Raw genomic sequence first — 23,340 nt, 5'->3', positions numbered from 1 at the left:
AATTGTTATAATTAAAGCTACTTTTTGGCAACACAATAATGCAACATACAATAACAAGAAATAGGACATCTAGCAAGCCACAAGGAGCCCTCTTTTTACTCATCCTTGATAATAAAACAGGGAGTTGGTGCTTCATTGTCGAAAAGAATCATTGCTACCACATCATTAAAATAATCATCTTTGAGCAGTTTTTCAATGTTGAGGGTGAACAGTTTTGTGGTTTCTCAATTTTTCATATAAGATTTCAGTTTCTTGAAACAGATGCTAATATCAGGCAATGTTTTTGCTTTATCTAGGCATGATAAGCAAACACTTTAGGCTCAAAAAACTCAAAAATTACAATAAATTATCATCTTCAGAAAATTCATATTTGGGTCCTGAATATTGAAACATCATAAAGAAATATCTGCATGCTTTATGTCCTCAACATTTTTTACAATTACATGTACTCTTGAAATTCAAATGATTCAACAAAAATTTGTTTTTTCCAGATTACAAAAGAAAGTTTCATATAACATTAGATTTCATCACACAGTATCTCTCATAGAAAGGTTTCCCTAAATCTGGGATTCTTCCTTAAAACGAAATTTTTAGAGCTAGAAAATGATCAGTAATGTGAAACTCCTACATCAGCACAGGAATGCCAAAGGAGAACCTAAACAGAGAAAAAGCAATGTCTAAATCCTGATAAATTTTCTTGTTGCACAAAACTAGAATATGGCACCTAGGAAGGACAACTGTGAAACTCTAATCACCTCTAGGATATCTTTTAATTGACTGAGGACCAATGGAACTTCTTCTTTAAGCAGCCATTCAAACTCCAAATTCTACAAGTAGAGAGCACAAAATTATTCTTTCAAAATCATGACTGTAGACATAAAAAGCACCAACACAGCATTAATTTTGTTTGGAATTTCAGGGTATACACAAATTCTAGTAAGTTTCAAGTACTAGGTATAAAGCTTGCCATTTCAACATAGTTGATCATCTATGCAAGACAGATCCAATGACAAAAGAGAACATGGAAAATTTATAAATAATTATTATCTTGTTTTGTGTTTAAAGCTTTCCATTTCTGAATGCTATGTTGCAGGCAGCAGATCCTTTTAAAGATGTTTTCAAGTTTGCATCCACATAAACTGGGTTATTCCCAACAGGAAAATTCATCTTCCTATGTACAAGAAACTCCCCATTCACTCCAATTTTGATCAAACTTTTTGATGACTGGAGAACAGTATGAAATATTTAATAATTGCTTGCCCAGATTACCTAATTTTTCCAATGTTATGTTATGATTCACAAAGCTCATTAGGTGTTTTTACATACTGTAATTTGGTGTTTTTGTATACAGCATTGCTCCTTTACACATGAGATAAGACAATATTCAGAATAGAGTAAACAAATCGACATTAGAAGCTAAGTACATTTTTGAAAATATTTGAATATCTCTTTGAAGAGGCATATAGCAGGTAACAATGTGTATCAGAGTCTTGGTTTCTTCTTTGAAATTCAAAGTAAAGAAACACTTGCCATCAATTGGAACCAAAAAATTAACAAAGAGCTACACTGAGCTACTTATGCCAAAACATCCTTTTATCTTTGACAGAGCTGCTGATACGAACCACTAAAGATGTTCCAGGTAATATGCATGTTAAGTCCAGTTATTACCCCCTCCCCACCTTCAAAGTTGGAGCATATGTATTTAGTAGCAGAGAGAAGGGGGGGGTGTAAAATAACAACAAAAGCTGTCCAGGGTACTAAATAGAATATCACCTGAATAACTAACTACGGCTGTGTGCTTTTAACTAAAGCTTTGGTCAAGCGCATCAAACATTTCAACCAAAATATACTTCCAACAACTTTGAAAGTTTGTTGATAGTTTTAAGTTGGTGGTTAAATGTTTCCAATATTTTGCAGACCATTTCATTCAATGTTTCCATCCATGTGCATAGTCTGCCCAGTGACATGTTTATAGCACTGGTTTACAGATGGTGAAAAGGCTTGAAACCCAAAGAAAAAAAATCAGATTTCTGATTCAGAAAACAACATGATGAAAGATAAAGCTGTCCTTTTCAGGGGTTTTGGTCTGGATGACCCCAGCATTATCCAGTCCACTTTTTGATTTCACCTTGTTTTTTATTTATCTTTGGAATAGCCATCACATTAGGTTTATGCTTTGAAGTGCTCCAACCAGGGGCAAATTTCAGAGACAGGGTTGAGGTGAAGGGGAGATAGACAATGATAGAATTAGCAAATAAGCTAATGACTTACATATAACTGCCAAACCAGATTTTTACCGAATCAAGAAAAAATTTACCAGACGGTATGAAAATACTGGGAGGTGTGGCACCCCAACACCTTACTTTGAGTAGAAGATTATTTTTGGGGCCAAGGATGTTGCAATCAGTGGGCACAAGACATGTGCCCCAACATTTTAAAAAACTTACAAGACATTCTTCCATACATGTGGGCCTACCTTTTTGACTGCTTCGAATATCCCTGCAGGGAGGAATTCAAAAGTCTCAGCTACTTCACACGGGAAGTCATTTCAAATCATTTTTACCATTCTGTTATAAATCATAGTATTTTTTACAAATTGCAGCCTTTAACTCGTAGCCAAACATCCATCTTCTACTGACTTCAGAACAAGCCTATATGCCCATGGTTCATAAAACATGCACACTCTCACACTAGGGACTTCTTTGTCCAAACAAAATGATAATAATGGCTTTCAGTAGCTTTTAAAACAACTTCATAAATTGTATTGTTTTAAGTCAGCAATTCTGAGCAAGCAAGCAAGCAATTCTGCTTTTTATCATTCACAATGAACTTGATCAATGTCAATTATGTACAGCCGTACTGACTTCTTAAATGTAGCTGCTTACTTAAAATATATGGCTGAATATTTGTTGGTGGAGAAACCATCACATCCTGATATTATTTTCAACTACCATTGGCTTTGGCATTGCTTCAAAATTCAATCCTGATTGAACACCTTAATGCTTTTTTATTGCGAACATAGTGGACACATGTCTCAAGCCCTGGAAACGATTGGACATTTTCACTGAACATTAACAAAAATGTCAAGTATAAATGTTGCATCAATTTGCCACCTTGTCCAGTCTTATTCAGCAATGTTGAGCATTTTTGGGTCGATTTTGAAGGCATTTGAAACTGTTTAGTAGACAGGATTAAATTTCTTTTGTTCACAGATGTTGTAGAAAAATGTGCAGTATTTTTGCCCTTCTACTGAACAATGTTCAGTTTGCTTGTGTGCATTTCAATTGATCTAGAGGATTGGATTTGGTGCAATTTTATTTCCCATATTCAAATCTTTAGCAAGCTTTACTAGAAAACAACATAGACTGGTGGACATAGAGTGACATTTCTTCCCTCAAAGAAAATTCAGAGACTAGTACACTATGTGGTAATGCTTCTTACAATCAAAAAATTGCTCAAAGAAGCTTTTGCAATAAGGGGGCATGAGGAAATCTTCACATGCATTAGGAGCAGGATTGACCAAATACACTCATTTAGACCAAATGCATTCTGTTGGGCATCATTTTAGTAATTATGCAAGATGAACTGAAAAATGTAACACTTATAAAGCATCATGTTAGCAGCTATTTTTCATATAACAAGTATCTTGAAACATTATATTTGCAGACCTACCAAGTCACACGCACTTTGCATGAGACACACGCATTTTGATGCTTTCCCACACTCACATACATCAAAGCACAATTCTCACGCATTTTGCAACAAACTTCTTAGTTTATTTTAATTTTCAATTTTTTACAAAATTCCTAGCAGAATCTGTAGTGACCATTGTCAAATGTAATTGTGTCTTCCATTGATCACTGCCGTTAACACCTCGTTGTGTCCCCTCGTTTTATGTGTATATGCCCTTATTGTATTTAGTTCAGTTAGAATCAAGACACATCGTCTTTTCTCTGGTTCTGTGTCCTCTGCATGTAAAATAAGACACAGCACTGCTTGGAAATGACACATGCAGTGATGGATGGATTTATTTAATGACTACATTAATTGCCGATCTAATGTACACTAAAAATCCCTATTTCCGAACAAGGCATGTTAGCACGATAACAGCGATAAGATAATTATATGACAGGAGAAGCATAATCACCCTTAGAGTTTCATTTTTCTAGATTGCAATCGAAGCAGTCAGAGCAGAGTAACCTTTTTTCAAGAGTGATATTTGGGGTAGCAGTTAAACAGTAGCACCGAAAGGGAGGTTCATCTGGGGTAACAACCAAACATTTTCCCTTCCTTTAAAAGAACTCACTCATTTTCAAAACTGAAACTTGACAGGTCTGTATTTGATACTAGTTCCTGTGCTCGCACAGCCATCAATATCAATCAAAGCTATATCTATGTATAACTATTATGCTACTAACCAAAATCATGCTGCTTTTGGCTGCACATAGCCAAAATCATACAAATATTCTCTGTTCCGGGCAATTTTTTATCATTGTATTGTATATGCCAAAAATGAATCACAGAATTCCTCCCAACCTGGTGATAGCAGAACAAGTTAACAATTGAACAGTGACGTGGTGGCAGGGGGAGCCAGGGGGTCATGCCCCCCTGAATAGGGGCGCAAATGAAGATATTTGGCTGGGAACATCAAAATTGGTCATACACGGGTCAAACACTTCGCTGTAACTTGCTGTGGACAATCTAATAAAATGTGTGATTCTACAATCGAAGCACATTGCGCTGCCATGACCCAGTCAATATTTATGTCATATGTTTTCGTGTTAACTAAGTACATGGCTTCATGTTTAGCATGTCAACTTACAAAGATTTTACCTATGCCAAAAATGTTTTCTATTGGTTTGCACTTGGAACGCCAAAAAGCCTGAGTGTATGCCAAAGATCTTCGGGCCTAAGTACATGGAATGCACCATGGCAATCAATACAGCAGCTTCTTGTTATTAACATTGATGTGAACCAAAGGTCACTCTTTCTTTCTTTATCCATTGCATGAATCCTCCCCTCCCAAATTCTTTCTAAAAATCAAAAATCAATGCTTTTTTGAGCACCGTCAAACTGTCTATTCTGATGGGTGTAGAAATTTGTTAAATTTTAGTCTGGGAGATGCATTTTTAGTCATTCTTGAAGTCTTGATTTCAAAGGTTTTCTTCCACGTCGGCCCCAACCATGATGGGTCCTCCTTTATCGCTAAACTTGATCTTTAATCCAACCCCAGATTCAATTTCGTGCTGCCACCTCTGTCCGATTGAATAGTGTGTCTCAATGATTGAAATTTTCAAGTTGTTGAAAGAACTGCTATTTAATAACTGCTAAAGAATAACAAACTTGCAACAATGTTTGTATATCATACATCATATATACGATGACACTGAGCTGATAAAATCGCTCATAAGCAGTGGTGAAATGGACTAAGGTTACCTTTAGTTAAAATCTAAAGAGCCGGAAATAAAGGTTTGTTCTACGTTATTTACTTTGAAGTTGGTATTCAGGATATGATAAACGAGTTCAAGGCCAGGGCCGTCAGCCTGTATGAAACATCAGTGTAATTGAATAGAATGTCTTTTATTGGTATATTATGTTTTGCCTGCCGTATTTCCTCGAAAATAGGCCGACTCTCGAAAATAAGCCAATTCAAAATAGCTTGATATTTTACCGAACCACGATCGAGAAGGTCAAATGTTAGGATTATATCACTTTTTCCATTCATATTCGCATTTTAAGTCAAAACTTATTGATGAAATTTTGGATTCAAGTTGCAAAGATCGATTTCCCTTCTAGAAACACATGCTTTTACATAGCCGCGATATATGGATAGGACTCTTCTAGCACATTTTATCCATTAAACTTCATAATTTTCATTATTTCTTGCACTCTGAGCATTATACCGATACTCGGTCCTGCTCAGTATCGATGTAGAGGTAGATGTAGATGTAGGACGCAAAAATCGACTTGGTGACCCCAGGGAAAACATAGCCGCTGCAGTTGAACGAAGATCGATCCCAAAAATGCATTGGAATATACCTAAATTAAATTGGTTATTCGTTTATTTTCTTAAGGAAGGATTGAAGCATTTCTGCACGCAATATCGGATAAAATACGGAATTCTCACCAACAAACGATCTCCATCTTCTTCCTTTGAGTCAGCCATTTTACTGAATGTTTCCCAGGTAGCCTCGTTTCGAAACAACATAGAACGCACCAATGATTGAAGGACGGAAAATTGGATGCAACGAAAGTGGATTTTGATTTTTGCCCAAATCTTTTCAAGGTTCATTCCAAAATTTTCAATTTTCATTCTATTTCTATGAAAAGTGCAATGAGAAGGCGTAGGAGAAAAATTTGAATAAAGATTAAGTTGTGACTTTGGGTTGTGTTACTCTTTAAATGCCAAAAAGTGCCCATCTCCTACCTTTGCAATTGTTTTTGAGACACTTTGCCTGGGAGCTCTCTTCGTTTTCTACAGAACTAAAAACTGCTAAACTGCTCAAAGTTATTTTAGTCTTATTTAGGAAATTAGATCGTTTTTCATCTCATCGTTTCTAATGGCTATATTGATGTCAAAAATGATTTTCAGTTCTATTTCAGGGCTGCATGATTATTTGTTCAGTTCAAACATATTCTTGAAAGAAAGTGCCAGTCTTTATTTGAGTTTTGTAGTAGCTTTTGACTCAAGGTAGTTCCTTGCTACGCTGTAGTCATATTGCACCATAGCATATACTTTAGTCAACTTTCTTTTCGATAATGATTTCCAGTAAATTTCTAGTCACTTTCCCAAGTCCTTGCTTTATGTTAATATGACAAAGTGCAAGGACGGCTCATTTTTAGAGACGCTGACTACAGACCGAAGGGTCCGTAGCTCGAGTCCTTGGCGTGACCAAACTTTCACTCAAAGTGAGGAGAGTCGCCAGCTCTCTGTATTTCCAGGCTTAGGAATCACGATGTGTGGTCACATCGAGACGAAGGACCAGGACATAGCTTCTCGGTTTCCTAAAAACTACCTTTGGATGCTAGGTAGAAACAAATACAAATACAAATACAAATAGCATGTCAAGAATTCAGGGTTCTAAAATATCTTCTTCTTCTTATTTTTGTGTCGTGCGCTAAGGCGTTGACGATCATGCTCCTCCAAATTTCTCTATCTTGACATGCTTGAAAGAGTTCATTTCCATTTGTCCTGTTAGTCCATTCTTTGTCCTGTTAGTCTAAAATGTCTAGACATGCTAAAAAGTCAAGATAAAGGCGACTTTCCTGTAGTGTTTTAAGTTTAACTTACTGGGGAACCACAAGCTTCCAACCTTCTTTGACCCCTGCATAATCGTCAGATTTTGTATCATAACTTTATTTGTTTATCATTCTCAGTATAATTGGAGGCATGTTATTTACTTATATTTTATTCACTGACATTCACCTACAGAAAATATTGGCTGGAAATGTCTTGCCTGCATTGTAAACGCTTCTCACAAGGAAATGTTCAATTGAACACCATGAAAATTTTATTGGGGCGTTCATAAATGGAAAGCAGTCGGCAAACAGATTCATTTAAAACAGATTCAAGCAGATACATTTGAATGGCTTGGCAACTTAAAAAACAGTTGCATATTCCAGTCTATTTTCAAAAACTACAGAAAATGTAAAATAGAAATGATACGCAGCGTAATAAGTTAACTTTCAAAGTAATTCGGCAGCTAAACACTTATACACAAAATATTAAGAGTGCAAATAGTGAAGGAATTTCAATTAGTGTAGGCACGTGAAAGAAAAGAAAACATTGGCGTAGTATCTAAAAATGTTCATTCCACGCTATAATCTGTACAGCGGTGTAAACATTCACTCGTTGCCTTTAATTGTCAATACCTTATCAATTATTACTAAAAACTATCTACACATTAAAATAAGTGCTGTTTAAAATTTGTATAATCTAGATAGCTGTAGCAATATAATAATTAGGAAAGTTTTAAATAATTGCCGCCAATAAGCTATATTTATTTTCTACAGTTACACAGAGCCTAAGTGAATTTACATAAAAAATTAAGATAACTAACCCTTGCACTGATTACATAGCAAACATACCTTACCAGTAATCTGCAAGCCAATATTACTTTTTTCAATCAAGAAAATAAATGAAAGTGAAACGACAAAAGAACAAATGCGGGGATTGGTTTCACAGACGTTTCAGAGACGATTTTCAGGGTAAATATTACAATAATGCCAAATCAAGCCTCCATTATATAGTGGTTTTTGAATCCCCTTTAAATATTTAAAAGGGAACAATGGATATATACCCGAAGGCAGGAGATCGGTGGATAATTTTGGAAGACCTTACTTTACTGTTACATAATACAAAGTCTAAAAGCAAACTCTTTTTCTCAAAAAAAGAGCAGCAAAAAGCAACACGATATTAGATACAGCTTACTTTTACTGTTGTTTATAGAAAATTTAAAAAGTTTAAGTTACGAATATAAAATGAACATTAACAAGCCAAAATAAAATTCTACAATGATTGTCAATATTTTTGTAAAGGAGCTGCACGAAGCTCCTTCTAATTTTTTTTAGTAAAGAAGAAAAATGCTTCTTTTTAATTATGACTGCTTGATGCTCTGAAATTTGAAAAAAATTCCCAATTGGCAAAAATTTTCCATCTTAGTATTATTCATAGGTTCTAGCAGGGGCAATTTTAAGTGCCAGTCTTCCCATAAAAATAGCTAAAAATTGATTCTTAAAAAGTGCAGTTTAAAAACCAGGATAGTCATTGAACAATTCTGTAATTTCTGTTTATCATCAAAATCGTACAAACGACTAAGAAAGCTTATTGGTGAAAACTTGTTTCTGGAACAGCAGAATCTGTGCAAATAACAGCTAACTTGTAATGTATCAACCTTCAACATTATTACCCTGACGAGTTACTTGCATATATAGTCACAGACTAAACCGCCTACTTTCTTGAACCATCGTTTAACGATGCAGTTGGCCACTATTATGTTGTCGGGATAAATTGGTTTATATCTTAGCGATATTTATCGTGCAGAAACGTCTATGATTTGAAATAGAACCATCCTCTGTTTACTTTTGATGTTAGCCTCCAATGAGTCTTGCTGGTTCTGTCGAGAAATGAGAAACAAGAATACGTCAGTTGAACAGATAGGCTTGGCCTGTGTTGTAGGCTCTTTAGCGAAAGGGAGTAGAAATTACCGTCTGTGGTTGCCTTTGTTTTCATTCCTTGTCCAAATAGTCTACAACGCTGGCCCAGATATGAATTGATAAAAAATGCTGCAATGGTGATTTGGAAAATCAGCCTGCCTTTAGTACAACAAATCACGTCTTGTTGAATGACATTATGGGTTTAGAAACAAAATCCTTCTAGACAAGAAAGGTTTGAATGTCGTTTTGACAACAACTAGCAGAATTTTAAAAATCATCTGAAGCAACAAGTAAATGTTAATTATTTCTTAAAACATGAAACATCAAATAATAATGAAAAATCTGTTTTTGCTCATTTCCTAGATCACAATACTTGACTGTGTCAGAATTATAAAGAGCTCGGGCTAATTTTAGCATGTCGCTGTACTTTCTACTGTCATTCTTGCAAGTCTTTGAAATCATCTTCAATCGCCCTTTTACTCGAATTAAAGCAATTATTTACATTTTAACGCGGCTTAACTCGGGTATAAAGCAATATTTGAAGATCTTAATACATAATAAAATGTCTGCCCGTTTGGCTACAGTTTAAAAAGCTTTACAAAGAAGAATCACTTTACATCAACTTCTAATGCTCCCTTTTATCGGATAGCTTTACCGCAAAATAAAGGCATTCGGATTACAGTTTTAAATAAGTTATAGAAAACAAAACAGGAAGGTTTCAATGAAGAAAAGATCTTTTTAAAGTACTTCTGTTTTGAAAGCAGTTCTGAAATTTGGTTTGAAGCCTTCGACCTTCAAACGGGCTAGTTAACTCAAAAAAGAATAAGACCAACGTTAATACTCAGGTTGCTGACTTTCTTTGCACATAAACTTTTATAGCTGCGAATACATTAACGTTTTAACTAAACTGAACCTTTATATTGGGTTTCAAGATATCTTTGGAAATAGAAAGTAAAGAAAACATGCAGTTAGAAGTGAAGGCTAATTGTCATTGGTTTTTGCCGTCAACCTTAAACCCCCTCCAGTTGATTCATTGTACATGATAAGTTGAATGATTTATCAATTTGGTCAACTCTAATTTATTATTAGTTAGTTTAAAGGGGGGAGGCAAATGAAAAAAGATAGGGATCCCTATTTCATTATTGAAATGATCCTGGGTCCCTAGGATAAGGAAATTTAGAAAATGTATTGAACTTACGACAGTAATGGCAAGTAAAAGGACACATTTTCTTCATCACTTTGATGTTTGAAGCGCGTTCACTTCCACATCCTTGCTTGAAGTACTTGCAGAATGGCGCATCTTTGCATTCTTGAGGGAGAAAGAAATATGCAAAACGTAGAGTGAAAAAAAGTGAAATGTGAGGCAAGGTCCGCTTGAGTGGAATAGTTATAATTGCAAAGATGCATATAGAATTTGATCTTAAAGTTTTTTTCGATAGGGCTGGTAAGCAGAATCACAGGACTGGTAGCAACTGTCGCCTGGTAGCTGCTTTGCAGAGGGAGATTAGGGGAAAAAGAATTGACATAGGATTGGGATGGAGTTTTTCTCAACGAGGCATACCATTGTTCAACAATCACTGCCATGACCCAGAGTTTTATTCTCCCTCGCACTGAAGCTTAATGTAAATATTCATGTTTTAATGCCTGTAATTCTGCAGGAAACACCTTCTTAAATGTAAAACTCTATCTAAAATTGACCTTAAAAATTCAATTGTAATGCATGCAAAATGCCCTGTAATAGAATAAAAACGTTATCTTTTCCTGAACCCGGAAATTGCCAGTATGATAAAGTATAAAGAGGATTAAACCAAAATTGATACAGACTTCATCAAAGAAAGAAAAAAACTTAAAAAACTTAGAACCAAAATTTTCAGTCCCTTCAGAAATTTCTCAACAATGCGAATATTTTTAAACGTGAAACAACCAAGGCTCGTTTTTTATCTCAGCCTTCCTTCAAACTCCCAAACTCCGCACATAAATTTCGTCCCAAAAGCTCCGATAGCCCTATATTACGTGCATTAGCTTTAATGAAAGTGATCCCTACCACCACATCCTTGCCCGTATGGTCCAGTAGCAGATTTATCTCCTGGTGCACTCCAGCAGCAGCCGTACTTTGATCTTTCGCATTTTGGCTCATTTGGCTGTCCTGTCAATAAGAGAGAGACGTTAAAAAATTCAGATCAAATTTTAGTAAATACCTCAAAATTGTGCTGGGCGTTAAACTCTTAAATGTTTTTAAGTTTTAAAATGAACGTATAAAGGCAGGTTATTTTCTTTTCGTGGGGAGGGAAAAATGATTAAAACATTTATATGAATTAATTCAAGGTTATTTTTATTTTCTTGCCTCTATTTTTCCATCAAAAGGTGAAACCTTACCCTGAATGCAAGTTTCATTGTAAATAATAAGCGTGTCTATCTATAATGCTTTAATTTGGACGTACTGCGCCAAAGAACCACTAGACTGTTTGGCTCCTTGTATACGCATACAATTGTAGACGCACGACACGGCACGACAAAGTAGACCACGAGTACATTTTGTAACCCTGCCCAGACAGAGTTACTGGACCCATTATTATTATAAGAAATAGCTTAAAGTTTATAAACCACACCTACAACTAGAAATCACATTAAATTAGTACGTTCGATTCGACAATGCAAGAGCTATGTCACGTGGCATTTTTGTAGCAACAAATTTTGAAAGCTACATTCAGACAAGGAAACAATAAAAGTCTTTGAGAACATTACGTTTAAGCTCGTATGCAAGTATAAAGCAATGCTCTGAAACCGAAGAAAATTAACCTAAATAGATTATATAGGATTCAGTACAGTAATAGCATAGGAATGCAACAGCTAGAAAGGCAAACAAAGTCGGATACTTACTGCAAAATCCGCATGTCTTTGGGCAGTAGGTTCTCATTAAGACAGGGTGGTCGAAACAGGCATTCATCTTTTGCCACGATTTGCAAAGGCCTAATTTAGCTTCTCTCTCCCGATCTTTGCATGTAACTGTATGAAAGATAAGAAAGTATATTCAAAACATTTTCAGGCTCAAGAAATCGGATTTTGTAATGATGAAAATCTATGGTAAATTGAATTCGTTCACAATGTGATTTGCTTTTCTTAAAGTTCACATTCGCAGTAAACATGCTCTTAGGAAAATTAAAGCCATATCAAAAATATCAACTTGCCTTTTCTTACACATGATCCGTATTTCCTGACTAAAATATAGTCTCCTGTTTTGCATTCTGCATTGATCAAGTCACATAGATCAGGGTATTCGACGCCATTGTGACCACAAACAGGGCCTGTTCCAAACTTTTTCTTGCATTCTACCAAACAGCGGCATCCTGGGTTTCCATTTTCATCCATAACACAGATCTTTGATGGTGGGCACTTGATGTCAGTGCAAACAGGTCTATCTTCTATCATGAGAAGGTCAAGAGTGAAAAGTGTGTAACAATTTCTATAAGTTAAATTTCAAAAATTAGAAGCTAAAAGTCAATGGCATACGAACAAGATAGAAGAAAATGGGTGCTGGATAGCCGTTATCTAACATGTTTGGGGGGAGAGGGGGGTGAATAGAAGAGAGAGAATGCAGTGAAAGTGTAAAAGAAGGAATAAACTTTGCGCAAGATACACTTTTCATTATTTCAGAAAATGAAGTGGCTGGGCTGTCGTCTCTGTAGTTTCATAAAGAGAGGGCTTTTAGCTATCATCTTAATAAAAGGGTGTGTCTCAATGGACGTGGGTCATCAAAGTTGAAGATCAGCAACATTGCTGTTGTCTTTTCTTTATCTAGCAACATTTTGAATGCTAAAAACAGAAAAGAAGTTTCCCCATTCTTCCTCTAACGACACCCCCGGAGAACTATATATTTTTGCTAGGTTTCATTTCTCCCTGCCTATAAAACGATTAATATCTAAGTATTTCAGCAGCACATTACAAAAAATAACGGGTGTAGTATTAGGGTCATCGTGGTAAAAATTTAAAAAATGGATTTCACTTTCACATGCTTTTTACCGATTTCTGGTATTGTTTTAAATTGATAAAACTATCTAGTGATTTGCAATTCTTTACCACATGTAATGCAAGATTCCTAAATGAAGTTTTATTTCTAATATCATTAGTGCAAGAGAAGTATTGGAAAATCTTTGTGTAAAAGCCTTTAAAGTTGTAAAAAAGAAAATTACTTACTGCAGTAGCCACATGTCTTAGGGCAGAAAACAGCCATTTTCACTGGCCTGTATTTGCATGCTCTGTACTTTGCATACTTCTTACAACGAGCATTCGACATTCTGTCCAAACAATTACCTAAAAGCCGATATAAAGTCTCATTAATACCCCCCAATTAATCCAAAAAAGGACCATAAATAACTCTGATTCACTCTTTTAAAAAAACATCTATCATGAAGCAATGAAACATTTGAAACCAAAAGTGCAGCATACCTACCAGGCCTGACACATTATGCGTGAATATGAAGTACTCGAGAAGCATAAAGAAGTACACGAGCAATTGATTTCGCCTATTTATAAACATAAACTTGGTGTAAAAGAAATATTCAAGTTGAAAGTGAGCCGGCAAAGATGCATCGTAAGATCAAGATCTAATATTGCTGTTTCAGATAATTTGGTACAAAACAGATTCTCAATGTCTGTCTACGTTTTAAGTAAAAAACCGGACTTTGTTGTATACCGTTTACTAGTGCTCTCCAAACTGTCTTAACATTTTAACAGGTAACTTTATGCTTTCATGGCCAAGAATGCTGTACTTGTTTTGTATTTATGCAGTTTATGCTTTTTTAAATAGGCAGTTTATGCATATTTAGTTAATATTTATGGCTCTCATCTCATTGGTGCTTGATCTTGGAACAGAGTCTCAAATCCATGCAACTCTATATTTCTAAGCATGAATACCGTAAATCCTCGAATTGATCCCCCCCCCCAAAAAAAAAGCCACCCTCGAATAACCCCTACCCTAGAACTGCAAATTGTCAATAAGCCCCCACCACTGGAATAAGCCCCCACTGCTACCGTAAATTCTCGAATTGGACCACTCCATTTGATGATTTTTGCCATCTGAGGTTGCCTATGGCGTTTTATTGAATTACCACAACAAATTCATACTTTTGGTAATAATTAATTAAATGTTCATAAAGAAATTCCCACCAAAATTTACGAGGTCTTTTAATAATGTCTTCTTAATGTCCACAATAATTTTATAAGCTCCCCCTCGTATAACCCCCCCTCGTATAAGCCCCCCCCCTCGAATAAGCCCCCATCCAAAAATATAAAAAATACATAAGCCCCCAGAGGGCTAATTTGAGGATTTACGGTATTCATGATAAGGTTAGTCTCCAATACACAAAGAGCCTAATCATTCATTCGTGGGTCAGTTTCTTGAGTTCAATTATCTCTAATGAGCTCACCAAAATAGGTTTTTCTCCGTTATTGATACTCAAAAATGAAGAACTTTGTATTTTCATCAAAGCTGTCATTGATATCAAGAATACCATCTCATATACATTTTCTTGATAATAAGTAACTAGCTTTCAAATTAAAGTGCTGTGGCATACTTCTAATGTAATGAGTTCTGAAAAATTTCTAAGGGCATTTAGAGCTTTTTCTATCTCCTTCTATCTTCTTGCGGTGACCTTAAAGGTTTTTTGGTAATTGAAAACAAATAATTTTTGCTTATGCCGATAAAAGGCATGACCTGTTCCACCGGTAAGAGTAGAGGCACAGGTCTGCCTATGCAAAGGCGGAATCTGTACTCCCATTGTTTATCTTCTCCAATAAACTAGGATTGCCGTTCACATCCAATTTAAACGAAATCCAATTACGTCCAAGATAACAGTTCTAATACCATAAAATGACCCTTGTTTTAAGTCTAAATAAAATATTTAGAATACAGTTTTTGCGAAGAAAGAGACTATGGAACAGGCTTCATTTAACAAGAAAACTTTCGGAAATCACTGTGGTTAACCCATAGCGGTTGCGGGATTTTTGGATTGATCTTGCCATGGTGAAGCAATCGAACCTTTTAATTTTATTTAAAAGATTGTAGATCACTGCCAGTTTTTGGGAGATGCTAAAGATGGCTCGCTAACCTTGCACAAATTCATTAGGACTAAAACAGCAAGCCATCAAGCCGAGACAGCCAGATCTATGCAACTTGTCTTAATTTCTTGTTTCTTACTAAAAAGTAAATGGATATTGTAAATGACCACTGCAAATGCTGCCAGTGTGTGGTTGTATGTGTGAAATGTGCCGTTTTCTGATAATCAAATGAAAGGGGGAAGAGAACATTTGTTTTCTATAAAGCGATGATTCACTACCCTCAAGGTAAAATTGATATCAAACACCACAACCAATAGAATATAAAAATTGACCTTACAACAAAAAACTTCTCTCGTGTTCACCTTTTTACATTTTTCTCCAGTCCATAGCAACTAACTAAACGAAATTCAGCGCTCTCTACGGCTGACGAGTTATTTCCCGCAGGTACCGCGCGATTCATGTCGACGCGGATTTCTTGAGTAGGAATTTGCTCTTTCCTATATCTCACAAGGTCATTGTTTTGAAAAGGGATCAAAAATAGATGTTTTGAAATACCAATTATTCGAGCATAACAACTTGTCTTTATTTGTTACGTTGGCTGGTTTTTCAAAAGCTGAGTTTGTGTGGGGTGGTTTATTTGTGCAGGATTGTGACGTTTTGAGAAGTATGTTTCTGACTTGGGTTTGGTTTACACGTTGTTAACACAGTAGCTTATCAGTTTATTCAGGTTAGATCCTCGTTGTATCACTAAGGTTATCTAGCTAGCAGTGTAATGATATTCTACCCTGTATAAACTATTAGTACCTCGTGTGCGTTTGCAACCAAATTGGCAATTACTTGATATTACAGAGACATCCTGGGTCACATACTGGGAAACACCTGAGGGAAATCCGCAAAAAAGGCGTGTGGTATTTTGCCAGCATTCTAGATTGCTAAATATTTTCATTATCTAGAAATACTGAAATGAAACCGAAGCCAAAAGAAAAACATTACTCTTAGTAGGAATTAAATATTATTATCTCGACATAATGCAGCAGATAATCATTCTCAGTCCAACCACAAACCACAGTGCAAAATCTTCAATCGTAGCTAACTACGGTTTGCGCCCCATGTTTTCAAAAACCTTGTTGTGGACATGGTAAGATTTCTCTGTTGGTGTCTGCAACCTTTGTTGAGAGAAATGGAGCTGTGTTGAAGGAAGGAACAGCGTGAGTGGCGGGAAATTTACAGGCCCCTCCGAATAATTCTTGAGATGTACTTAAAACCAAACAACGAATCATCTTGCTCTTGGCTCCCAAGAATCATAAAAAGTAAAGGCTCACCCCCCCCCCACTCCCCCTCTTCCAACTCAGGATGTGCTCACCGGTCTCTGGGTTTCAGAACTTTGCGTCTACCACTCAATTTATACCCAGTCGCTACATGGTTCGCCTATCAATATTCTTCTTCGCGTATCGATGGTGAAGAAATTGTCACTTGTTGGTCACTGGAATATCAAAAGAGGTCACTTGTTTTGAAGGTAGAAAGAGGTAGACTTTCTGGCTTTGACAGGATTGTTCTAGTATTTCAGCAAAAAAGGAATCGAGTCCTAAGAAAAAGAGTTACGGGGAAGTAAGCAATCTACATTTTAATAAATACTGGTATAGAAAAGATTGACCCAAAATTTTATTTTTCAGTCACCAGGGCTGAGCAACTTATCAGTAAAGTGCTTCAAAGTTTATTTGATCCAGGTAACCCTTTTCAATTAAGATAAACAACTTTAAGGCTCAAGTACAACCAAGATTAAACTTTCTTACAACGATTTACACTCTTGTTGTGCGATTTCCAACATAAGGTAAAGCTTTATCTTCAACCCAAAGGAAGATTACTGCTATTAAAACCACCTTTATGCCATACTGATGGTGATTATGATTAAGATGAAGATGACAATTTTGTTTTGATGATGTTTGTGATGTTGTACGATTGTGTCGATGCAGACTCAGTTCAGGTTTCTAAGTGGCTATAAGAAGCTCTTGAAGGTTTAAAGACTTTGAAACAAGCTCTTGAAGTTATTAGTCCTGGGTTAGAAATTTAGAAGCTGTGTGAGACTATAAGCGCAAGATTATCTGAAGCACATGCAATATTGTTAGAATGATATTGCCATGAAAAATCAGAAACTGTTTGTGTTTTATCAACATACTGATTACGAAAGGGCACGCACGATTAAAGAACTATGAGACGATGCATTGCTTTGTCGCGTGCTAAAAGATGCTGAAAATATTTTACTCTATACTTTTATGCAATTGTACCGACCCTCTGGTAAAGAAAGAAGCATTACCAAGCTCGTTAAATATATATATACTTGCAAGATCATGCAAATCATTCACACCATGCAGATTTCTTATTGTAAGATATTTAAAGGAGAATTAGGAATATAAATGGGGTGTGGAAGAATGATAATGAGAAACTCCACATTTGCATGAAGTAAAGGATAAGGCCTTTAACTGAAACGGGGGAAAGTTGCCTTATTTGATACAAATTGGATTTCAAAAAATCACAGACATGAATTTGAATGGAAAACTTGCATTACCGTGCCCAATACACTTCTAAAAGTGTGTCTTTCCTTTTTGCTAATCAATTGAGCTAATTATTGCAAATATTGTTGAAAGTAGCTCAGTTTGGTAAAGAATGTCAGATACTGTTGATATGATGGATAATCCTGCATCGTTGGGATTGCAATTATCATAAAAGAATTTTTATTGACCACGCGGCTTAGAGAAACAAGATTTGCAACACCTATAATTTATGACTCTTGTGGATTAGATAGATAAATAGTTAAATACCTTTTAATTTAGGCGAATGTTCATTTTACTCTAACCCTATCTATTGCATACCCGGTCAGGGAAAATTTTTTCTTTAATTAAAGAATGAAAATAATTTGAAAATATTCTCTCTTTGGAAAATTTTGTTTTTAAATATGCAAAAGATAATATTTAGGATCTCGAGAAGAATCGTTTGTTTCCTTGCTTTAAGCTTAATTGAAAAATGCTTTGATCTGCATATTGTCATTGAAATGTCACTGAATGAAAAAACAGAGGGAATGTCATTGAATGGACAGTTCTAGCATATCGTAAAAACAAACAAACATTATGAAATAACTGGGTTAGTGTTTATAAAATTCAAAGGGATTAGTGTGAGACAAGCATATGTGTAGATACAGCCCTTTGGGGGCTTGGGGAAAAACGTGCACAAAGCTTGGAAGTAAATGACACCGGATCTAAGTGTATCTGTTCATTTTGAGATAAAGAACAGAAAAAAGATAGATAAGCTTAGGAATATCGCTAGCCAGCAACCTACTGTTCACATAAAGAAACTGTTTCGTGTCCATCTTGCAATGCAGGGAGCTAATGTAGGCGAGAATATAGCATATATATGCGTCCGTGTTTTTCATGATGAAAAGTTTTCGTAGATAAGTAAGAAGTTTTTTGTAGAATAGTTCCTAAAACGCGAGTAGAACACTTCTAATTGCATTGCCACATTGGGTCTTTCTTTTAAGTCAGCATCAATGCATGTTTCAGTAGCCTTCAGGATTAGATCCTTCGCTCACTTTTGTTCGCTATCCCTGGTTACCTATCTAGAATGTCTTCTGAGCTTAGAGCGGGGTAAAGGCTAGGGTGAAATGCTTTGAAAAAAGTTAAATTATTTATTGATCCGCCTTAGGAATATGGACGTTTGGCAGCGATTGTAGTGAAGTACTAACAAAATATTGGATGGCTCAAATAACTCGTAAAAAGGTATCTATCAAGTGAAATTCAAATTAAATCTATTTAAAGATCTATGCAAGCTGGTACTTTGAAAATCGAATATAAACATAATACCTTGTTTCTTTTCATCACGTTACAGATAATAGAACTGTGACATTAACTTTTATCAAAATAAACAAATGTATTCTGGAATAATCAAGATCACTATCTAATATCTGCATCGCACGAATGCATTTTGCCCATTCTCTATCCCCTTCTCCGATAACACACTAAAGTTATCAAAATAGGCAGGAGGATGGAGTGTGGACACTCTACTCCAAATAGCCGCATTTGCTATTACTGCGTTATTTTATTTGTTATTCCTTGTAAAGACTGGTTTCTAAAGCAAAAATGTGAGCTGGCTAACCAATCCATTTAGCCAATAAAAACAATTAAGCGTATTGGCATATGAATTGTGTAACTCTTCGATCCTATCTGAAAATCTGTTATTCAAAATTCACTGTATGACCTGGGTGGTTTCCTTGTGATACACTTTTATTTTAGCAGTATCTCTTTCAATTGTATCAGTTGATTTTTCTTTAGTGCTTCGACATTGTGTTCTCGTCATCTTTCACCTTCAAAATTACTTTTCGCTATCCGTTTACAGTTCATGGCAATTTAAAGTTAAGTCTATAAAATTTATTTTCATGATAACAATATTTCAACCACATGTTATAAAAGAAATCGCTAGGGCAGAACAGCTTTTTACAGAAGATGTAGAAAGAAGCCTAATTGAAAGAAGATCGAGTGACGCTACGGTTTTTGGTTTGTATGCGTTGACAATCTGCAGAAAAGGGTTGGGAGCTTAGAGATACCCCAGTTTTTCAAGGCGTCCACACCTTAATTACTGTGACACCTGGAACGAGGTTCGGCTATTTCACTGTACCAATGAATACTGTAATTTATTACTTTTCGTCATTTCAAAGATAAGCGGCTTCTGACTAAAAGCGCACCATTTATGAAGAATTAGTTCTAATAGGATTGAACATGAAATGATACATTATGGAAAATTTCTAGACAGGATAAAAATATTTTACAGTGGCTGCCCCAGACTCTCACTCTCGACTATGCCGAATTTGTTGTTTGGATATTCAACAAGAATGTCATAAATACTTTTTTGGCGACAAAAAGTGATCAAATGGGACCTTCAATCTAGGCCATTTCCTCAAAGCAAAGAAAAGTCTAAAGAACTGGCAAAAGACTCTAGGAACTTAAATGTCTTGAGCCTTGTATTAGCAGCCTTTTCATAGGGGACACTTTCTCGCAAAAGCCCTATTCTCACAGATGTGATTATGGTCATTGCAGTCTTCTTGCGATAAGCACTTTGCTTGGGACCTTGATAAAACGGAAGTATATAGCTTACCAATGGCCTTAAGATAAATACTTTCATTACATCTATTAATCTGTCGCCTCTTGTTTAAATATATGCTAAATAATGCTTGGCGGCATTAAAACAGACACAGTGTGCTTGGTTGTATCGTCAATGAAATTTCATAAGACGTAGAATTCTTTTCAGAAAAACTGCAGGTAACTATAATTTGTAAATAAAGATTCTTGAATGAAACAATATAGCAACAGGGGCTTCCTTGCAAATATCTGCAAAACCATTTTGTAAGATTTCACTCTTGACTTAGTCGTTCATCAATAATCACTTGCCCCAACAAAAATATACAGAAAAATATTGGTACAGTTACAAATTTAATTACCATTACTGCTCTATCGATGTGTTACAAAGAGCTCGATGTTGTATCAGGTAGAACTGTATTGTTCGTCCCCTGGTGATCGTATCAGGCGTGAAACACGACGTTGCAACTTAAAACCAGGGGCGTAACTAGCAGAGGATGATGGGGTAAGACACCCCTAATTTTGCATGATTTTGTTCGTTAATCATCAATTGGTTCACAAAATCTTTAGCTCGTCGCTAAAATCGCCTATCGATAGGTGAAATAGCAACTAAATATTTATAGACTTTGTCCTCGTCGGTAAATTTTGCTCTTGATTACCCTCCACATCCCCTCTACTCCATCTCTACTCCCCCTCCACCCCTCTTCTCCTGTCTGGAAGGTCGATCTGCACCACTGCTTAGAACCGTCCAATTCCATATATCAAAGCAAGTTTATACACTCTAGAAGGCATGGATACGACCGCTGAACCAAAATCATCTTAAACCCTCTGGGTTAAAATGCAGCGGAATTCAGGCATAAACAGTTGAAAGGGAATGTTTGTATAACAGTGCAGAGCTAATCTTTTGATGTCCAATGTTTGTTTAACTGACAAGAAGTAACCGAAAACGTAGCCGAAGGGACTTCGTGGGAATGACGCTTCACCATCTTCCAGGCCTTGAAGGGGTTTTTCTTCGAAGGGCTAACCGCTTCATTGACTTAAAGTATAGAAAACTTTTCATGTAGCCAATGTCGTTTGATTCCCGATTTATTAAATAATGAACTAAACTTTTAAACATGGCGAAGGCAAGGAAATATGGAGGTACAGCGCATAAAATAATGAAACTAGTGGCAGAGGAAAGATGTTTAGAAAAGCATCCAAGGTACATGCATCTGTACCTTGAAATCCATAACCCCTTTGAAATGTTGTTGGAATTTAAGTAACTGTGAAAGAAAAACCAAGTAACACAAATTCCTTTCATTTGAAACAATGAGTGATAATGTAGCGTTTCGTCATATTCTTTCTATTGCAGAAGAATTTATCAGACAATGCGCAAGGACATACTGCTACTGTGAAAACAATCCCACTAATTTACCGTATTAAAATCCATGACACACTTCATATGAGTTTCTTAAAGGACATATCGGTTGGATGGAGCGTAAAGAAATGCATTATAAACCTTAATAAGTCTGCCTTGAACGCATAAGAGAAGTCAAAGAATGATAAATATATATTTCTAGACAAGTTTTCAGATGGTCACCAAAATGAACATACATTACAAGGTGGTATATGAAGTAGGCGTCAATGTTTACGTAATCCCCTTTCAAAAATATGACATAGATTAGTTATTAAGTGCATTAGTTATTAACGGTTTGAAGTAGAAGCTATTGTTGAGAATATTCGAATGATAAGGCTGATAGAATGTCATACTCTCCAAGGCTTTTCAAAGGTGGCTATTCTCGTTGTCCGTGACTGGAGTAACCGAACACACAAAACGCTTCAGGAAAGGCAGAAATTTGAAAACGAACATAGCTCTTTGATATTAAGCATTCATTACCCATAAACAGCACTTCGTGAAACGATCTTGCCTCGCCTTCTAGTGATTTTAAAACCCGCCGCCCCCTAATGAAAGAACTAGAAGGCTGATGGAAATGCAAAAAATTAGCTCATAAAATATTTAAACGTTTGTAATTTATGCAGGGCTTCTTTTAAAAGGATTATAACATCAATTTCATAGTACAAAGTATGTTATACGCTTCAGGGTATTTTGCGCATTAGCATGGAAACGATCTTTTAATGTTCGACAGCGATCTAGACTGCTTATTAGAGTTAATTTAGCAATCATCAGAAACTAAGCCGGCATCAAACATCCAACTGCTACTCAGATAACCTCCTCAAGGCTCTTATATTCATAACCAATGGCTTTTTCATAAAATGACGGAAACTAAAATGCTTCATACGATTTGATTTGACTACACTACCTGAGCTTTTTTTAAAAAGGGTGGCACAACATATTGTTAGCAAACACATGGGAGGTACAACATATTGACTGGGAAACTCGCTCTCCTAATGCAATCAACTCGCTTATGTAATGAATCATAATTGGGACAAAATTACTTTTTTCTTCTCAGATATTATGTAAAGATTTCTGTAATAAACTGAAAATAGCCCGATATTAAAATTTCGGTACCAACACAAAATTTTCCATCATATCAGTTCAAAAGATACTTCAAGTTACAAGATATTTAAAATAAATATTGCCCAGGCATTTGGTAAATACTATTGCAGATGTCTGATATGTAACTTACTGTTTACTGCATGAAGCACAGCGCACAATATAGCTAGCATTGATACAAGGTTTTCCATCTTGACCAATCTTTGAAATCTCTCTATGAATTCTTTCAAGGCTGAGAAGCAAATCGTCTTAACTCGACAATGTCTACGTCTTGTTCCGTTTCGACGGCCGATGGCTCTCTTTATATACGTTTGACTGCGCATGACCTTATTAACAAATGGAATGTTACGTCATCAAAACAGTTCCTTGTTTAACAGGGTTAATCATGGAGTACCGGTTTTGTTGACAGATGAGAAAGGGACCGCAGTATACGCCGGTGGGAGGGGCAAGATGAAGTCACAATCTTCTTAGAAATACAATTTAGACAATAAGCGAAACTAAATAAACCAA

General features: G+C 35.9%; 2 protein-coding genes across 3 annotated transcripts in view; both read right to left on the bottom strand.

Annotated features, from left to right (window-relative positions):
* The window catches only part of LOC135682986 (protein rogdi homolog), a 30,846-nt gene extending 24,649 nt beyond the window's left edge, over positions 1-6,197 (bottom strand). The window contains exons 1-2 of one of the 2 annotated variants that reach the window (XM_065198112.2): positions 6,128-6,197; positions 756-827 (exon numbers count right to left, since the gene is read on the bottom strand). Coding sequence is in view for 1 of the 2 variants with exons in the window: in XM_065198111.2 (XP_065054183.2) it covers positions 756-827; positions 6,128-6,166 (111 nt within the window). In the remaining variant the exon portion in view is untranslated. The remainder of the gene's footprint in view (positions 1-755; positions 828-6,127) is intronic. The other variant, XM_065198111.2, reaches the window with a different exon arrangement.
* A 1,595-nt stretch (positions 6,198-7,792) lies between these two features.
* On the bottom strand, positions 7,793-23,118 carry LOC135682987 (uncharacterized). The gene is made up of 7 exons (XM_065198113.2): positions 22,964-23,118; positions 13,351-13,467; positions 12,345-12,578; positions 12,037-12,162; positions 11,201-11,302; positions 10,355-10,465; positions 7,793-9,116 (listed from the first exon to the last, which is right to left on the bottom strand). Exons 1-7 carry the CDS (start codon positions 23,019-23,021, stop codon positions 9,091-9,093), a joined length of 774 nt encoding a protein of 257 aa, XP_065054185.1. The 5' UTR covers positions 23,022-23,118; the 3' UTR covers positions 7,793-9,090.
* Between the last annotated feature and the right edge of the window lie 222 nt (positions 23,119-23,340).

Source organism: Rhopilema esculentum, chromosome 7 (assembly GCF_057945365.1).
Source record: "Rhopilema esculentum isolate cy_ngs chromosome 7, ASM5794536v1, whole genome shotgun sequence".
Taxonomy (NCBI): Eukaryota; Metazoa; Cnidaria; class Scyphozoa; order Rhizostomeae; family Rhizostomatidae; genus Rhopilema; species Rhopilema esculentum.
The sequence above is the reverse complement of the archived record's forward strand: the minus strand, read 5'-3'. Positions and strand labels throughout refer to the sequence as shown.

What these genes read in the sequence shown, in the direction of transcription:
- LOC135682987 (XM_065198113.2), bottom strand. Translation starts at nt 23,021, where the DNA reads ATGGAAAACCTTGTATCAATGCTAGCTATATTGTGCGCTGTGCTTCAT. An exon ending in CGGATCATGTGTAAGAAAAG is followed by an intron (nt 12,163 to 12,344) that starts GCAAGTTGATAT and finishes TCTTTCATACAG; the next exon opens with TTACATGCAAAGATCGGGAG. An exon ending in TTTTACTTGCCATTACTGTC is followed by an intron (nt 9,117 to 10,354) that starts GTAAGTTCAATA and finishes ATTTCTCGACAG; the next exon opens with AACCAGCAAGACTCATTGGA.